Source organism: Megalobrama amblycephala, linkage group LG14 (genome assembly GCF_018812025.1).
Source record: "Megalobrama amblycephala isolate DHTTF-2021 linkage group LG14, ASM1881202v1, whole genome shotgun sequence".
Classification (NCBI taxonomy): domain Eukaryota; kingdom Metazoa; phylum Chordata; class Actinopteri; order Cypriniformes; family Xenocyprididae; genus Megalobrama; species Megalobrama amblycephala.
Window position 1 is genome coordinate 15,395,068 of NC_063057.1, and position 12,172 is coordinate 15,407,239.

The window sequence follows — 12,172 nt, forward strand, 5'->3', positions numbered from 1 at the left end:
TACACAAACAGCTCTGCTATCTGAACCCATGTCATCTTATAGCGTGCTAAAAATCACTTAAATACACGTGTGTTTGTGTAAAAATTATTGACAATGTTTAAATCTTAGTAATTAATTATAAATAGTAAATTAATCCATTATATGTAACCTACCCGCTCACCTATTATTTACAAATAATCACAATAATTAATTAAATAAAACTGTCAACATCTTCTCATGTTAAATATCTTAAAAGCGACTTTGTTTTTTTTTTGTGAGCGGACTTTTATTATGATAACGTGGAAGTGTTCAGGACTTTTATTGAGTTACAAGCAAATAAACTAAATATAAATATATGGAGGGGGAAGAATTGTATTCAAAATATACAACATTTAAAATGAATTACTCTAGTTTATTTGTAACACAGCAATATTTCGTTGTTATTGTATTATGTTTAAAGGATTTGAGAGCTTTTATTATGTCCAGAACGCGGAAGTGCTGCAGTTAGCACTGAAGTCACGTGAAGAGTTATTTTCACAACGATGCATTTGTTGCGCAGTGCCAACTCGTTTTAGAAAAATAAAGCGTGAAAATCTGTGCCTGTGTGACAGTTAAAACGCAACAGAGGTGTTGAAATGGATGACGACGGATTACCCATTGTGGGATCAGGAATAGATCTTACAAAGGTGAGTTTTGTTTTACATCAGCTGCTGCTCACATGATCGTCTGTCACCTATGCATTCTTATTCACATATATGTCTCTGCACAAAGCATCTGATCCGTAACCGTTTATACTTATTTTTAATTTTTTTAAGGTTCCGGCCATTCAACAGAGAAAAATCGTAGCTTTCCTCAACCAGTTCATAGTCCACACCGTCAGGTTCCTGAACCGGTTTTCTACAGTTTGTGAGGAGGTGTTCACCTGTCAGCACATCACCCCCTCTATAACACAACTTATACACTTACTGAAAATGTCAATGACCTTATGGATTTATTATTATTATTATTTTTTTTTTTTACAGAAACTAGCAACAGTATCACTACGAATCCAGCAGATTGAAACCACACTAAGCATTTTGGAAGCAAAGGTAAATCAACGAATAAGATTGAAATAAATAATAAAATATCAATTAAAATAAATAAATACACAAACTTTAGATTAAAAATAAATAAAAATTAGATTTTAAATTAATGAATACTGGGGAGGATTAGGGCCAGGCAATAATAAAAAATAAAACCATCTCGAGATTAAAGTTGTTAAATTTCGAGAAAAAAACTCGTTAAATTTCGAGAAAAAAGTCGAGATAAAATGTTGAGAATAAACTCATTAAATTATGAGAGAAAAATCGTTAAATTACGAGAACAAATTCGTTAAATTACGAATTTGTTCTCATAATTTAACGACTTTTTCCTCGTAATTTAACGTATTGTTTCCTCATAATTTAATGAGTTTATTCTCAACATTTTATCTCGACTTTTTTCTCGAAATTTAACGACTTTTTTTCTCATAATTTAACGAATTTGTTCTCATAATCTAACGACTTTTTTTCTCGTAATTTAATGACTTTATTCTCAACATTTTATCTCGACTTTTTTCTTGAAATGTAACGATTTTTTTCGTAATTTAATGAGTTTATTCTCAACATTTTATCTCGACTTTTTTCTCGAAATTTAACGACTTTTTTTCTCATAATCTAACGACTTTTTTCTCGTTATTTAATGACTTTATTCTCAACATTTTATCTCGACTTTTTTCTTGAAATTTAACGAGTTTTTTTTTCTTCGTAATTTAATGACTTTATTCTCAACATTTTATTTCGACTTTTTCTCGAAATTTAACAACTATAAGTCTCGAGATGGTTTTATTTTTTTATTATTGCTTGGCCCTAATCCTCTTCTGTAAATAACTGAAAAATAATACAAAAATAAGATTACGATAAACAATACATTTTTTATTAAAGTAAATAAATATTAGTTTAGAACAACTGAGCAAATAAATAATAATAAAAGTAGTAAATAAGTAAATACTAAAATAAAATTACAAATATTTTAGATCCATTTATAATAATTTTTCACAGTATAAATTGAGTCTTTATACTAGAAACTATATAGATGCCTTTTAAATGTCAGGAAAGGGGTCTCTCACACTAGAATGTTCATATTTGGGGGTCAGTTTCATCTAAAAGATTCATGACTCAAGGAACATGCATGACTTCATGAATACCCTCCATTTTAAGCTTATCTAAGTTGATTTCATGAAACTATGGTTTATAAATTTGCAGTTAGCCTCTATTCCTGGTTTGGAAGAAGTGACAGTGGATGGAGTGAGACAAACATCTGCAGAGACAAACGGCCCTGCTGTGGATGGCAGTCGTGCCACGGTTCCTCCTGTTGAGGTAACGGTTATTCTTTGATATTAATGTCTCTTAACCCATTAATCCCACTGCGTTCTGACGTTGTTATAACCATAATGACACTCATAGGAAGTCCTTCAGTCAATTTTTTGTTTTAATATAAAATCCTTTTCCATTCAGGCATCTCAGCAAACACAAGTGGCCCCTCAAGAGCCGAAAGCAGAGGCCCCAGCGGAAAATATCATGACTGTAGCCAAGGACCCACGATATGCCAGATACCTGAAAATGGTGCAAGTGGTAAATGAAATCATAAATCATCATTAATAAACCTATTCCCAAGTTATGGCTAAAATTATGAAAAATGTGAATGCAAATCCCCATATTTTGCTCCTCTTGTTCACAGGGTGTTCCAGTCATGGCCATTAAAAATAAGATGGTAATGGAGGGTTTGGACCCCAGTTTGCTTGAGTAAGTGTTGATGACAGTAAAAATATGATGCATTTTTTAAAGTTGATTCTGTCACTATTTGTATGATTATGAGCTGTTTATGTTGTGGCTAACAGATTTCTTTTTTTTTTTTTGTATCCATTAGTACCCCTGACGCACCTGTTCCTGATGGTGCCAAAAAAGGGTTGGAAGATCAAGATGATGACAGCTCAGGCAGCGAATCATCCTTCAGCGATTGATTGGCTCCGCCCCCCACAGCTAATGAGCTTTGTGTTGGACTGGCCTGTGTAGGCTTTCATGAATCCTGCTCATCTCAAAGCAGGGTAAATGCACTTAAATGTCCTTACGAAGGACAGACGTTTAGCGATGGCACTAAAATGGTTGTCCTACATCTTGGAGACGGCATACTTGACATCTGTACTGGTGGTTTCTGAGGGCAGTTGCTCACTAGGTGAGATCGCAGATGATTATGATTATAATTGATCCAAGACTGTTTAAATGCTACTCTCATGTGAATTGCCTTGAGTGTCTCATTTCTTGCCATGTACATGTTAAATGCCTTATATGTGCATTTAATAACAATAAAAAACCCAGTGTTTTTATGAAATTAGACACAAGCAGTCTTGTATTAAAATTGACATTTTTAAAAATGTAGCTTTTTTTTGTTGTTGTTGTGTAAATTAATCTTTGTTTTTAACAATCTTGAATTGACTTTGACAATATCAACAACAAAATTAACATAGGGGGTGATGCCCTAATTAATTTAGTTAGATTTGTTAAGTTTCTAATAATGCTAATCATGTTACATAGCGATTAAATATTTTCTTACATTGTCTTTTCCAAATGTAACATTTGTTATATTCAAATTCAGTGCAAAGAAGTTTTTTAAACTTGAAACCATTCAAAAGATTTTTAAAATGTTTGTAAAAAATACGTTGTGCTCAACAAGTTTGCATTTATTTGATTAGAAATCCAGTAAAAACAGTAATATTGTGAAATATTATTACAATTTAAAATAGTTGTTTTCTGTTTTAATACATTTTGAATGTAATTCATTCCTGTGGTTTTAAAGCTGAATTTTCAGCATCATTTCTCCAGTCTTCAGTGTCATGTGATCCTTCAGAAATCATTCTAATATTCTGATTTGCTGCTCAAGAAACATTTCATATTATTATCAATGTTGAAAACCGTTGTGCTGATTTATTTCTTTGTGGAAACCATGATTCATTTTTTTCATGATTCTTTGATGAATAGAAAGTTATGGAAGCTTTGTTTCCACCACTAAATAAAAAAATAAAAATGGTAATTGTGACTTTTTATCTCACAATTCTGACTTTTTCTCACAACTGTGAGATATAAACTCACAATTGTTGTGAGTTATAATGTCAGAATTGCGAAAAGTAAACTCTCAATTGCGAGAAATAAAGAATTGCGAGCTATAAACTCACAATTGTGAGAAAAAATACGAGTTATAAACTAAAAACTAACAATTTGACTTCTTTTCTCATAATTGTGAGATATAAACTCGCAAGTGCAATTCTGAGGAAAAAATGGTTCATAACTCACAATTCTGACTTTATAACTCACAATTGCGTGTTATAAAGACAGAACTGTGAAATATTAACTCACAATTCTGAGAAAAAAAGTCACAATTAACATTTTTTTATTTTTTATTCTGTGGTGGAAACAAGCTTCCATAGAAAGATTAAAAGAACAGGATTTTATTTGTTTGTTTTTTGGCTTATGTAACAAAAATGCCTTTACTGTCACTTTCGATCAGCATACTGACCCTAAACTTTTAAGTGGTAGTTAGAAACATTAAAGCAATCACTTCTCTTTATCCATGCACATCATCATCATTGTCATGTGTTTTTATTTCGCAAATAACACATTGTGCAATCAACGGACATACATTCACATTACACTGCTTAAAGAGCAAGAGTAAAAAACACCTGTGGCTTACTTTCAGCTGCACTGAAGATTTGGAATGATCAAGGAGAAAAACAGCAAAGCAAGACTTTATAACCGAAGTAAAGAGTGATTAACAAAATTGAATACAAATATGAACTATCGTCTTGGTTAATTATAAAACGAGAATCACTATGACAAAGCTGTATAAATCGTTTGGCCTCAAGTGGTTAGAGTGTATTACATTTCAAGTACGTTTTATGCCTTTTTTTTTTTCCCTAAGACCGAAGTACAAGCTACAAAAATATACACGATTACACAGATCTTTCAACGTGAAAAAGGTAATAAGTTGTATAAAAAATACAATTATATTAATAAAAATGCACTAAAAACATAACTCGTCCAGTAACAGTATGATGTCATGGTCATTAATATTCTATTAAATTAACAGTCAGTTTCAGGGTGAATTGCTGTAAAAAGAAAGAAAAGAAAAGTTAAAATCTTAGAGGAACTACAAATGAATGTAAGTGATTTGAAATAATGTGAAATACTGTTCAAACGTTTGGGGTCGGTAAGATTTTTTAAAATGTTTTAGAAAGTCTTCTGCTCACCAAGGCTGCATTTATTTGATCAAAAATACAGTATACATATATATTGTGAAATATTATTGCAATTTAAAATAACTGTTACATTTGAATCTATTTTAAAAGGTAATTTATTTCTGTGGCAGCAAAGCTGAATTTTCAGCAGCCATTACTCCAGTCTTCAGTGTCACATGATTCTCCAGAAATCATCAAGAAACAATCATTATTAAAGGGTTATTTCACCCAGAAATGAAATTTCTGTCATTAATTACTCACCTTCGTGTCGTTCCAAACCCGTAAAACCTTTGTTCATCTTCAGAACTTAAATTAAGATATTTTTAATGAAATCCAAGGGCTTTCTGGCCTCCGAAAGACTGCAACACAATTACCACTTTCAAGGTCCAAAAAGCTCTCGGATTTCGTTAAAAGTTCCTAAGATGAACGAAGGTCTTGCGGGTTTGGAACGACATGAGGGTGAGTAATTAATGACAGAAATGTACATTTTGGAGTGAACTAACCCTTTAACATTCCTTACATGTTGAATTTCCGGATTTTTTTGATGAATAGAAAGTTCAAAAGAACTGCATTTATTTGAAATAGAACATTATAGATGTCTTTACTATGCCTTTTGATCAACTTAAAGGTACCCTAGATTATGTTTTTAAAAGATGTAATATAAGTCTAAGGTGTCCCCTGAATGTGTCTGTGAAGTTTCAGCTCAAAAATTTTTTTTTATTAATTTTTTTAACTGCCTATTTTGGGACATCATTATAAACGCGCTGATTTTATGCTGCGGCCCCTTTAAATCCCGTGCTCTCTGCCCACAGAGCTCGCGCTTGCCTTAAACAGTGCCTTAACAAAGTTCACACAGCTAATATAACCCTCAAAATGGATCTTTACAAAGTGTTCGTCATGCATGCGGCATGCATGCGTCGGATTATGTGAGTATTGTATACTGTTATATTGTTTACTTCTGATTTTGAATGAGTTTGAGGCTATGCTCCATGGCTAACGGCTAATGCTACTCTGTTGGAGAGATTTATAAAGAATGAAGTTGTGTTTATGAATTATACAGACTGCAAGTGTTTAATAATGAAAATAGTGACGGATCTCTTGTCTCCGTGAATACAGTAATAACCGATGGTAACTTTAACCACATTTAACAGTACATTAGCAACATGCTAACGAAACATTTAGAAAGACAGTTTACAAATATCACTACAAATATCATGTTATCATGGATCATGTCAGTTATTATCGCTCCATCTGCCATTTTTCGCTATTGTTTTTGCTTGCTTACCTAGTCTGATGATTTGGTTGTGCACATCCAGACGTTAATACTGGCTGCCCTTGTCTAATGCCTTTTATAATGTTGGGAACATGGGCTGGCATATGCAAATATTGGGGCGTACACCCCGCCTGTTACGTAACAGTCAGTGTTATGTTGAGATTCGCCTGTTCTTCTGAGGTCTTTTAAACAAATGAGATTTATATAAGGAGGAGGAAACAATGGAGTTTGAGACTCACTGTATGTCATTTCCATGTACTGAACTCTTGTTATTCAACTATGCCAAGATAAATTAAATTTTTCATTCGAGGGCACCTTTAATGTATCCTTTCTGAATAAACATTCATTTCTTTAAAAAAAATAAAAATAAATTTTGACCCCAAACGTTTGAGCTGTAGTGTAAGTCTCATCATGTTTTATGCACTCACCTGGAACTCTTGGATGTATGTTAAAAAGAAGAAGACAAAACTGAAAGTAGTGATCCATTCACACACAACACTCACGAGATGAAGTGTGTAGTCCTTCAGAAGCAGGAAAACAAGATGAGCAACTTTAAACAGTCAATAACACAGAACTACAGTCTGAAATGTCTGGTTCGTGACATGAATTGTACCTTATCATTGGTGTCCCAATGAAGTTTGCTTGTTCCAACAGGAATTGCACAGAAAATTGCTGAAAGGAGGCGTTAAAGACTATCACTTTGATCTGAAATGTAAACTGTGCATGTCTTCACAAGGAAAACCGGCATGCTGGGATTACAACGCTGAATTTGGATGAATAGCCATGTAAGCAGATGCATATCTATATGGCTATAAATCAAACAGCAGCACATGTTGGTGAGACTGAGAAAGGATACTGGGAAGAACAGCTAGACAGGCTACTGCAGCGAAGATCGCACGGACATGACACATGCACTTAGAAGATCCGTAAGGTTGAGCGCGGTATGAGATCACGCTCTGAATGGCAGTGTATATAACCCCAAAAAGGAAGAATAGTAAAGCACCCAAATCATGGACTGGTGTCACCGTCGTTTCCTAGAACACAACAACATACATGAGTGCATCATTTACTCAGCCTCGTGTCATTCCAAACACAAGACTTTTTGAAGCACTGTTTTTGTTCATACAGTGAAAGTCAATGGGGTCCAATATTGAACCCCATTGACTTTCATTATAAGGGGGAAAAAAACACTTTTCAAATTATTTTTTTTGTGTTCCACCAAAGACAGAAAGTCATACAGGTTTGGAATGACATGAAAGCGAGAAAATTCTGACAGAATTTTTCTTTGTTGTTGAACTAGACATACCTGAAATGTAGCAACCAAACACATGCCGACACAAGAGATGATGCCAATACCAAAAGAAGCCTTGTTCAGACAAGGGGACACGGCACCGGTTCTCTCATGGACTCTTTCCACAAATTTATATTCAGCATACATAGTAGCAAAGGCTGGAAAACAAATTCCATGCACTGAGTTTCATCAGTTTAAACACGTAATGCAAACTGCAGTCAAAAATATTCACTCATGCAATAAAACAGAATAAATTCTCTGGATACTTTATGCAGGATAATGCAATGAAAATAGTATTTATATTGGTTAAAAATCCATTTGAGTTGCCATGATGGTTTCTGCTCTGTGATTTTAGGTTTCATTTCTGCAGTTGTTGTTTTTGAGGTTTTGTCTGCAGTATTGTAAATCACTGAACTCCAGCTGTGTGTCACGGATGGGAAAAATATTCTGTTTTCGTTTTCAGCAGAAAGAGAAGTGAGACCAGAATGAGAGAGATTCCATTGTTACTAAAGAAACTCTGAGATATTCCCACTGCTATCCTCTCACATGTCAAAACCAAGCAGTTTGCGGCTGACTTCAAGTTGCACAATTTCCAAAAGGTTGTGACACACAGATAGCAGTAAGGAGTTTCCTGAAGCAGCTGCTGGGGGCTTTACGGGTTTTCTGAAATATGAGCTGGAAATGAAATCGAACTGAAATCAGAAACTGGCTGATTATTATTCGTACCTGCAAACGCAGTGATTGTCGACATGAATCCAAACACACAGCTTTCAGGTGGAGTCGCCCCTGTATCACTGATAAAAAGTAAAGGACTGATTTTCAGAGACATTTATACAAATAATAATAAGAACATTCATATTTGCAAAGCAATTCAGAAACTTTATATATGTGCAATACTTAGCACACAAAATTCCCAGTTTACTGTATGACATTTAATAAACCATGCAACCATGGCCTCACCATTACAATACATTAACATGTGACCTTGAAATTATGTATTACTTCTTCTTTTTAAAATATTATTTTAAAATCAGCATTTTAAATGCAAATTTGTTATTATTATTAAATATTCAACTTAAATAAATAAGGGTGTTTATTAAATTCAAATTCAAAATTGCTTTATTGGCATGACTGTAAATAATACAATATTGCCAACGCATACAGTACAGTCCAAAAGTTTGGAACCACTAAGATTTTTAATGTTTTTAAAAGAAGTTTCGTCTGCTCACCAAGGCTACATTTATTTAATTAAAAATACAGTAAAAACAGTAATATTGTGAAATATTATTACAATTTAAAATAACTGTTTTCTATTTGAATATATTTCACAAAGTAATTTATTCCTGTGATGGCAAAGCTGAATTTTCAGCATCGTTACTCCAGTCTTCAGTGTCACATGATCCTTCAGAAATCATTCTAATATGCTGATCTGCTGCTCAAGAAAAATTTAATGTGTACAATTGTACAAAATATTTGTGTACAATATTTTTTTTCAGGATTATTTGATGAATAGAAAGTTCAAAAGAACAGTGTTTATCTGAAATCTAATCTTTTGTAACATTATAAATGTCTTTACTGCCACTTTTGATTGATTTAATGCATCCTTGCTGAATAAAAGTATTCATTTCTTTAATTTCTTTTCAAAAAAATAAAAATAAAAATTCTTCCTGACCCCAAACTTTTGAACGGTAGTGTATAATGCTACAGAAGCTTTGTATTTCAGATAAATGCTGTTCTTTTGAACTTTCTATTAATCAAGGAATCCTGAAAAAAAAAGTACACAACTGTTTTCAACATTGAAAATAATCATAAATGTTTATTGAGCAGCAAATCAGCATATTAGAATGATTTCTGAAGGATCATGTGACACTGAAGACTGGAGTAACGATGCTGAAAATTCAGCTTTGCATCACAGGAATAAATTACTTTGTCAAATATATTTAAATAGTACACAGTTATTTTAAATTGTAATAATATTTCACAATATTACTGTTTTTTACTGTATTTTTAATTAAATAAATGTAACCTTGGTGAGCAGACGAAACTTCTTTTAAAAACATTAAAAATCTTAGTGGTTCCAAACTTTTGGACTGTACTGTATATACATAAAACAAAAATAAAAACATCTGTATAACAGAAGAAAATATTATAACACTATCAAATATTATATCATAAACTGAAGTTAACAGTGTAACAAATTAGAACATGACTGAACATTTGACACATACTGAGGGTCACTGTGGTGGACACACACATTACACACATTCACCTGCTGTCTCTCAGGCTGTGGCACGTCCACACGTATCTCGCAGCCAGTGCTGCTTTCTGTCCCTCTCCTAATATTAACTTTATTTGTTCTACTTCACTCATGGCTGTACAGTTCTTTATTACGTTACTGAATTTATTTAACTAGAGATCTCTTATATGTATGTATTTTTGACAGTGAAGGAGGAAGTGCATCTCTGTCTCGATCTCTCCTGTCCTGCAGTGAACACACACCCTTTGCTCTCTGGGTAACCAGCTCTTTCTGTATCTGCCGGTCTCGATGGCTAGACTGTGCTCACTGAGCCTGTACTTGGTCAGGATCCGTCTCTGCTTTGTGTCTTTGACACTTTGGAGATATTTTTCTAATTCATAATTTGATTTTAGTGTTCGATAGAATTGTAATTTACTTTGTGTTTTAGTTTCCTGATCCCAATGTTCCAGATATGTATTTTTAGATTGTTTGATAATTTGGTTTATTTTGATGTTTGGATGAGAAGCAGTGCTGGTCTGAGACAGGTTAGTGTTAGTAGAGTTAGTCGGGTTAGTAAGTCACAGAACCAGCTGGTTGCATAAACTACTTAGACTAGATTAAAAGTTGAGACACTAATGTTTTTCTTGAAGAGTGGCCTAATTTTTTAAAGTCCGTTAAATAAAAAGGTAGACTGGTGTAGTTTGAATTGGAAAAATAAGACCGAATACCCCTTGGGTAACTGCAAGTTGGTCAAACTAGTTCTTAAGACACAGTCTTAATATAGTGACTAAGTTTATGCAACTGGCCCCAGCTTACTTTGTTTATTACAAAAAAATATTACACATATTATTGTGTTTATTACAAGATATATTATATATTTGTAATATATAACCTTAATATACACACATTATTATATTATATAGGCTATATTTTAATATTTTGAAAAATCGGTATTATATTTAAATTATTATAAAATACTAAACAACAAATTAAAAATGTTCAGGGTGTTTATTACAGGATAATATATTATATTATATTATATTATATTATATTATATTATATTATATTCTTTCAGTCCTGCTCCCTTTACTAAATACTAACCTAGTTTTGAACTCAAGCCAACATTACTTCTCTCAGTAGAAAACGAAACTAAACGAGCAGTCTCCAAAAACTTTTTACTTTCCATTTTCTTACAACTAACAGCATATAACTTACGTTATATATAAATAGCCGCTTAAACATGGTCTTGTTACTAATATTATATACTATTTCTGGTCTGTTGTTATGTTAAGAGTTGTGAATTCGTCTAATCCAGATGTATATCCAAAATAAAATCAAGCACAATGTAAAAAGACAAATCACATACCTGATATAAGGAAGGACAACATCAACATCTCGTCGAAGCAATGCGATGATATAAGATATTATGAATGTGCTCGATGACCAGATTACCAGAAAAGTAGGCAAGAAGCACATTCCTTCCATAAACCAAACCATCTCGCCTGAGGGCTGAGTTTAATCGGTGCATCACCATTCACGAAGACAAAAGCCAAGTAATCGGCACATATCAACTATAACGACACGGACACTTGACTGAACACATTCTGTATGCTCAATAACTCGACGTTTATAACTGTATAGTGTCACGTGCTCACTGGGAATCTATGTTTCTCTTCCTCATTGTTTTATAGATGTTACCACCAGCATGTGAACAACACACTGAGGTCTTCTTTCTTTCTTTCTTTCTTTCTTTCTTTCTTTCTTTCTTTCTTTCTTTCTTTCTTTCTTTCTTTCTTTCTAATTAGGCTACATTTTAGATCCGTGACACTTTACAATTCCATTTGTTAACATTAGTTAGGCTAACTAACAGCATGAACTAACAATGAAAAATATTTCTAAAGCATTTATTAATCTTAGTTAATTTTAATTTCAACATTTACTAAATTATGAATCAAAATTTGCATCTGTTAATTTATGAAAGCCCGTTTCCGCCACAGTTGAGTAAAATTATAATTCTTTAAGTCATAATAATGAGAAACTTTCTCATAATTATGACTTAGTATCTCATTATATTGAGGAAGTTTT

At 32.9% G+C, this 12,172-nt stretch overlaps 2 protein-coding genes across 2 annotated transcripts; one reads left to right on the top strand and one right to left on the bottom strand.

The window, feature by feature from the left end:
- Positions 1-467: 467 nt before the first annotated feature.
- washc3 (WASH complex subunit 3) lies at positions 468-3,387 on the top strand. The gene is made up of 7 exons (XM_048155087.1): positions 468-665; positions 795-893; positions 1,002-1,067; positions 2,262-2,375; positions 2,514-2,630; positions 2,737-2,801; positions 2,926-3,387. Exons 1-7 carry the CDS (start codon positions 615-617, stop codon positions 3,017-3,019), a joined length of 606 nt encoding a protein of 201 aa, XP_048011044.1. The 5' UTR covers positions 468-614; the 3' UTR covers positions 3,020-3,387.
- Positions 3,388-4,636: 1,249 nt separating this feature from the next.
- dram1 (DNA-damage regulated autophagy modulator 1) lies at positions 4,637-11,760 on the bottom strand. Its single transcript, XM_048156833.1, has 7 exons — positions 11,454-11,760; positions 8,578-8,645; positions 7,867-8,009; positions 7,417-7,594; positions 7,174-7,232; positions 6,989-7,081; positions 4,637-5,158 (listed from the first exon to the last, which is right to left on the bottom strand). The coding sequence occupies exons 1-7, from the start codon at positions 11,582-11,584 to the stop codon at positions 5,117-5,119; spliced, it is 714 nt and encodes a 237-aa protein (XP_048012790.1). The 5' UTR covers positions 11,585-11,760; the 3' UTR covers positions 4,637-5,116.
- Between the last annotated feature and the right edge of the window lie 412 nt (positions 11,761-12,172).

What these genes read in the sequence shown, in the direction of transcription:
- washc3 (XM_048155087.1), top strand. Translation starts at nt 615, where the DNA reads ATGGATGACGACGGATTACCCATTGTGGGATCAGGAATAGATCTTACA. An exon ending in TTTCTACAGTTTGTGAGGAG is followed by an intron (nt 894 to 1,001) that starts GTGTTCACCTGT and finishes TTTTTTTTACAG; the next exon opens with AAACTAGCAACAGTATCACT. An exon ending in TTGGACCCCAGTTTGCTTGA is followed by an intron (nt 2,802 to 2,925) that starts GTAAGTGTTGAT and finishes TGTATCCATTAG; the next exon opens with TACCCCTGACGCACCTGTTC.
- dram1 (XM_048156833.1), bottom strand. Translation starts at nt 11,584, where the DNA reads ATGGTTTGGTTTATGGAAGGAATGTGCTTCTTGCCTACTTTTCTGGTA. An exon ending in GTTTGGTTGCTACATTTCAG is followed by an intron (nt 7,595 to 7,866) that starts GTATGTCTAGTT and finishes GTTGTGTTCTAG; the next exon opens with GAAACGACGGTGACACCAGT. An exon ending in ATTGGGACACCAATGATAAG is followed by an intron (nt 7,082 to 7,173) that starts GTACAATTCATG and finishes CTGCTTCTGAAG; the next exon opens with GACTACACACTTCATCTCGT.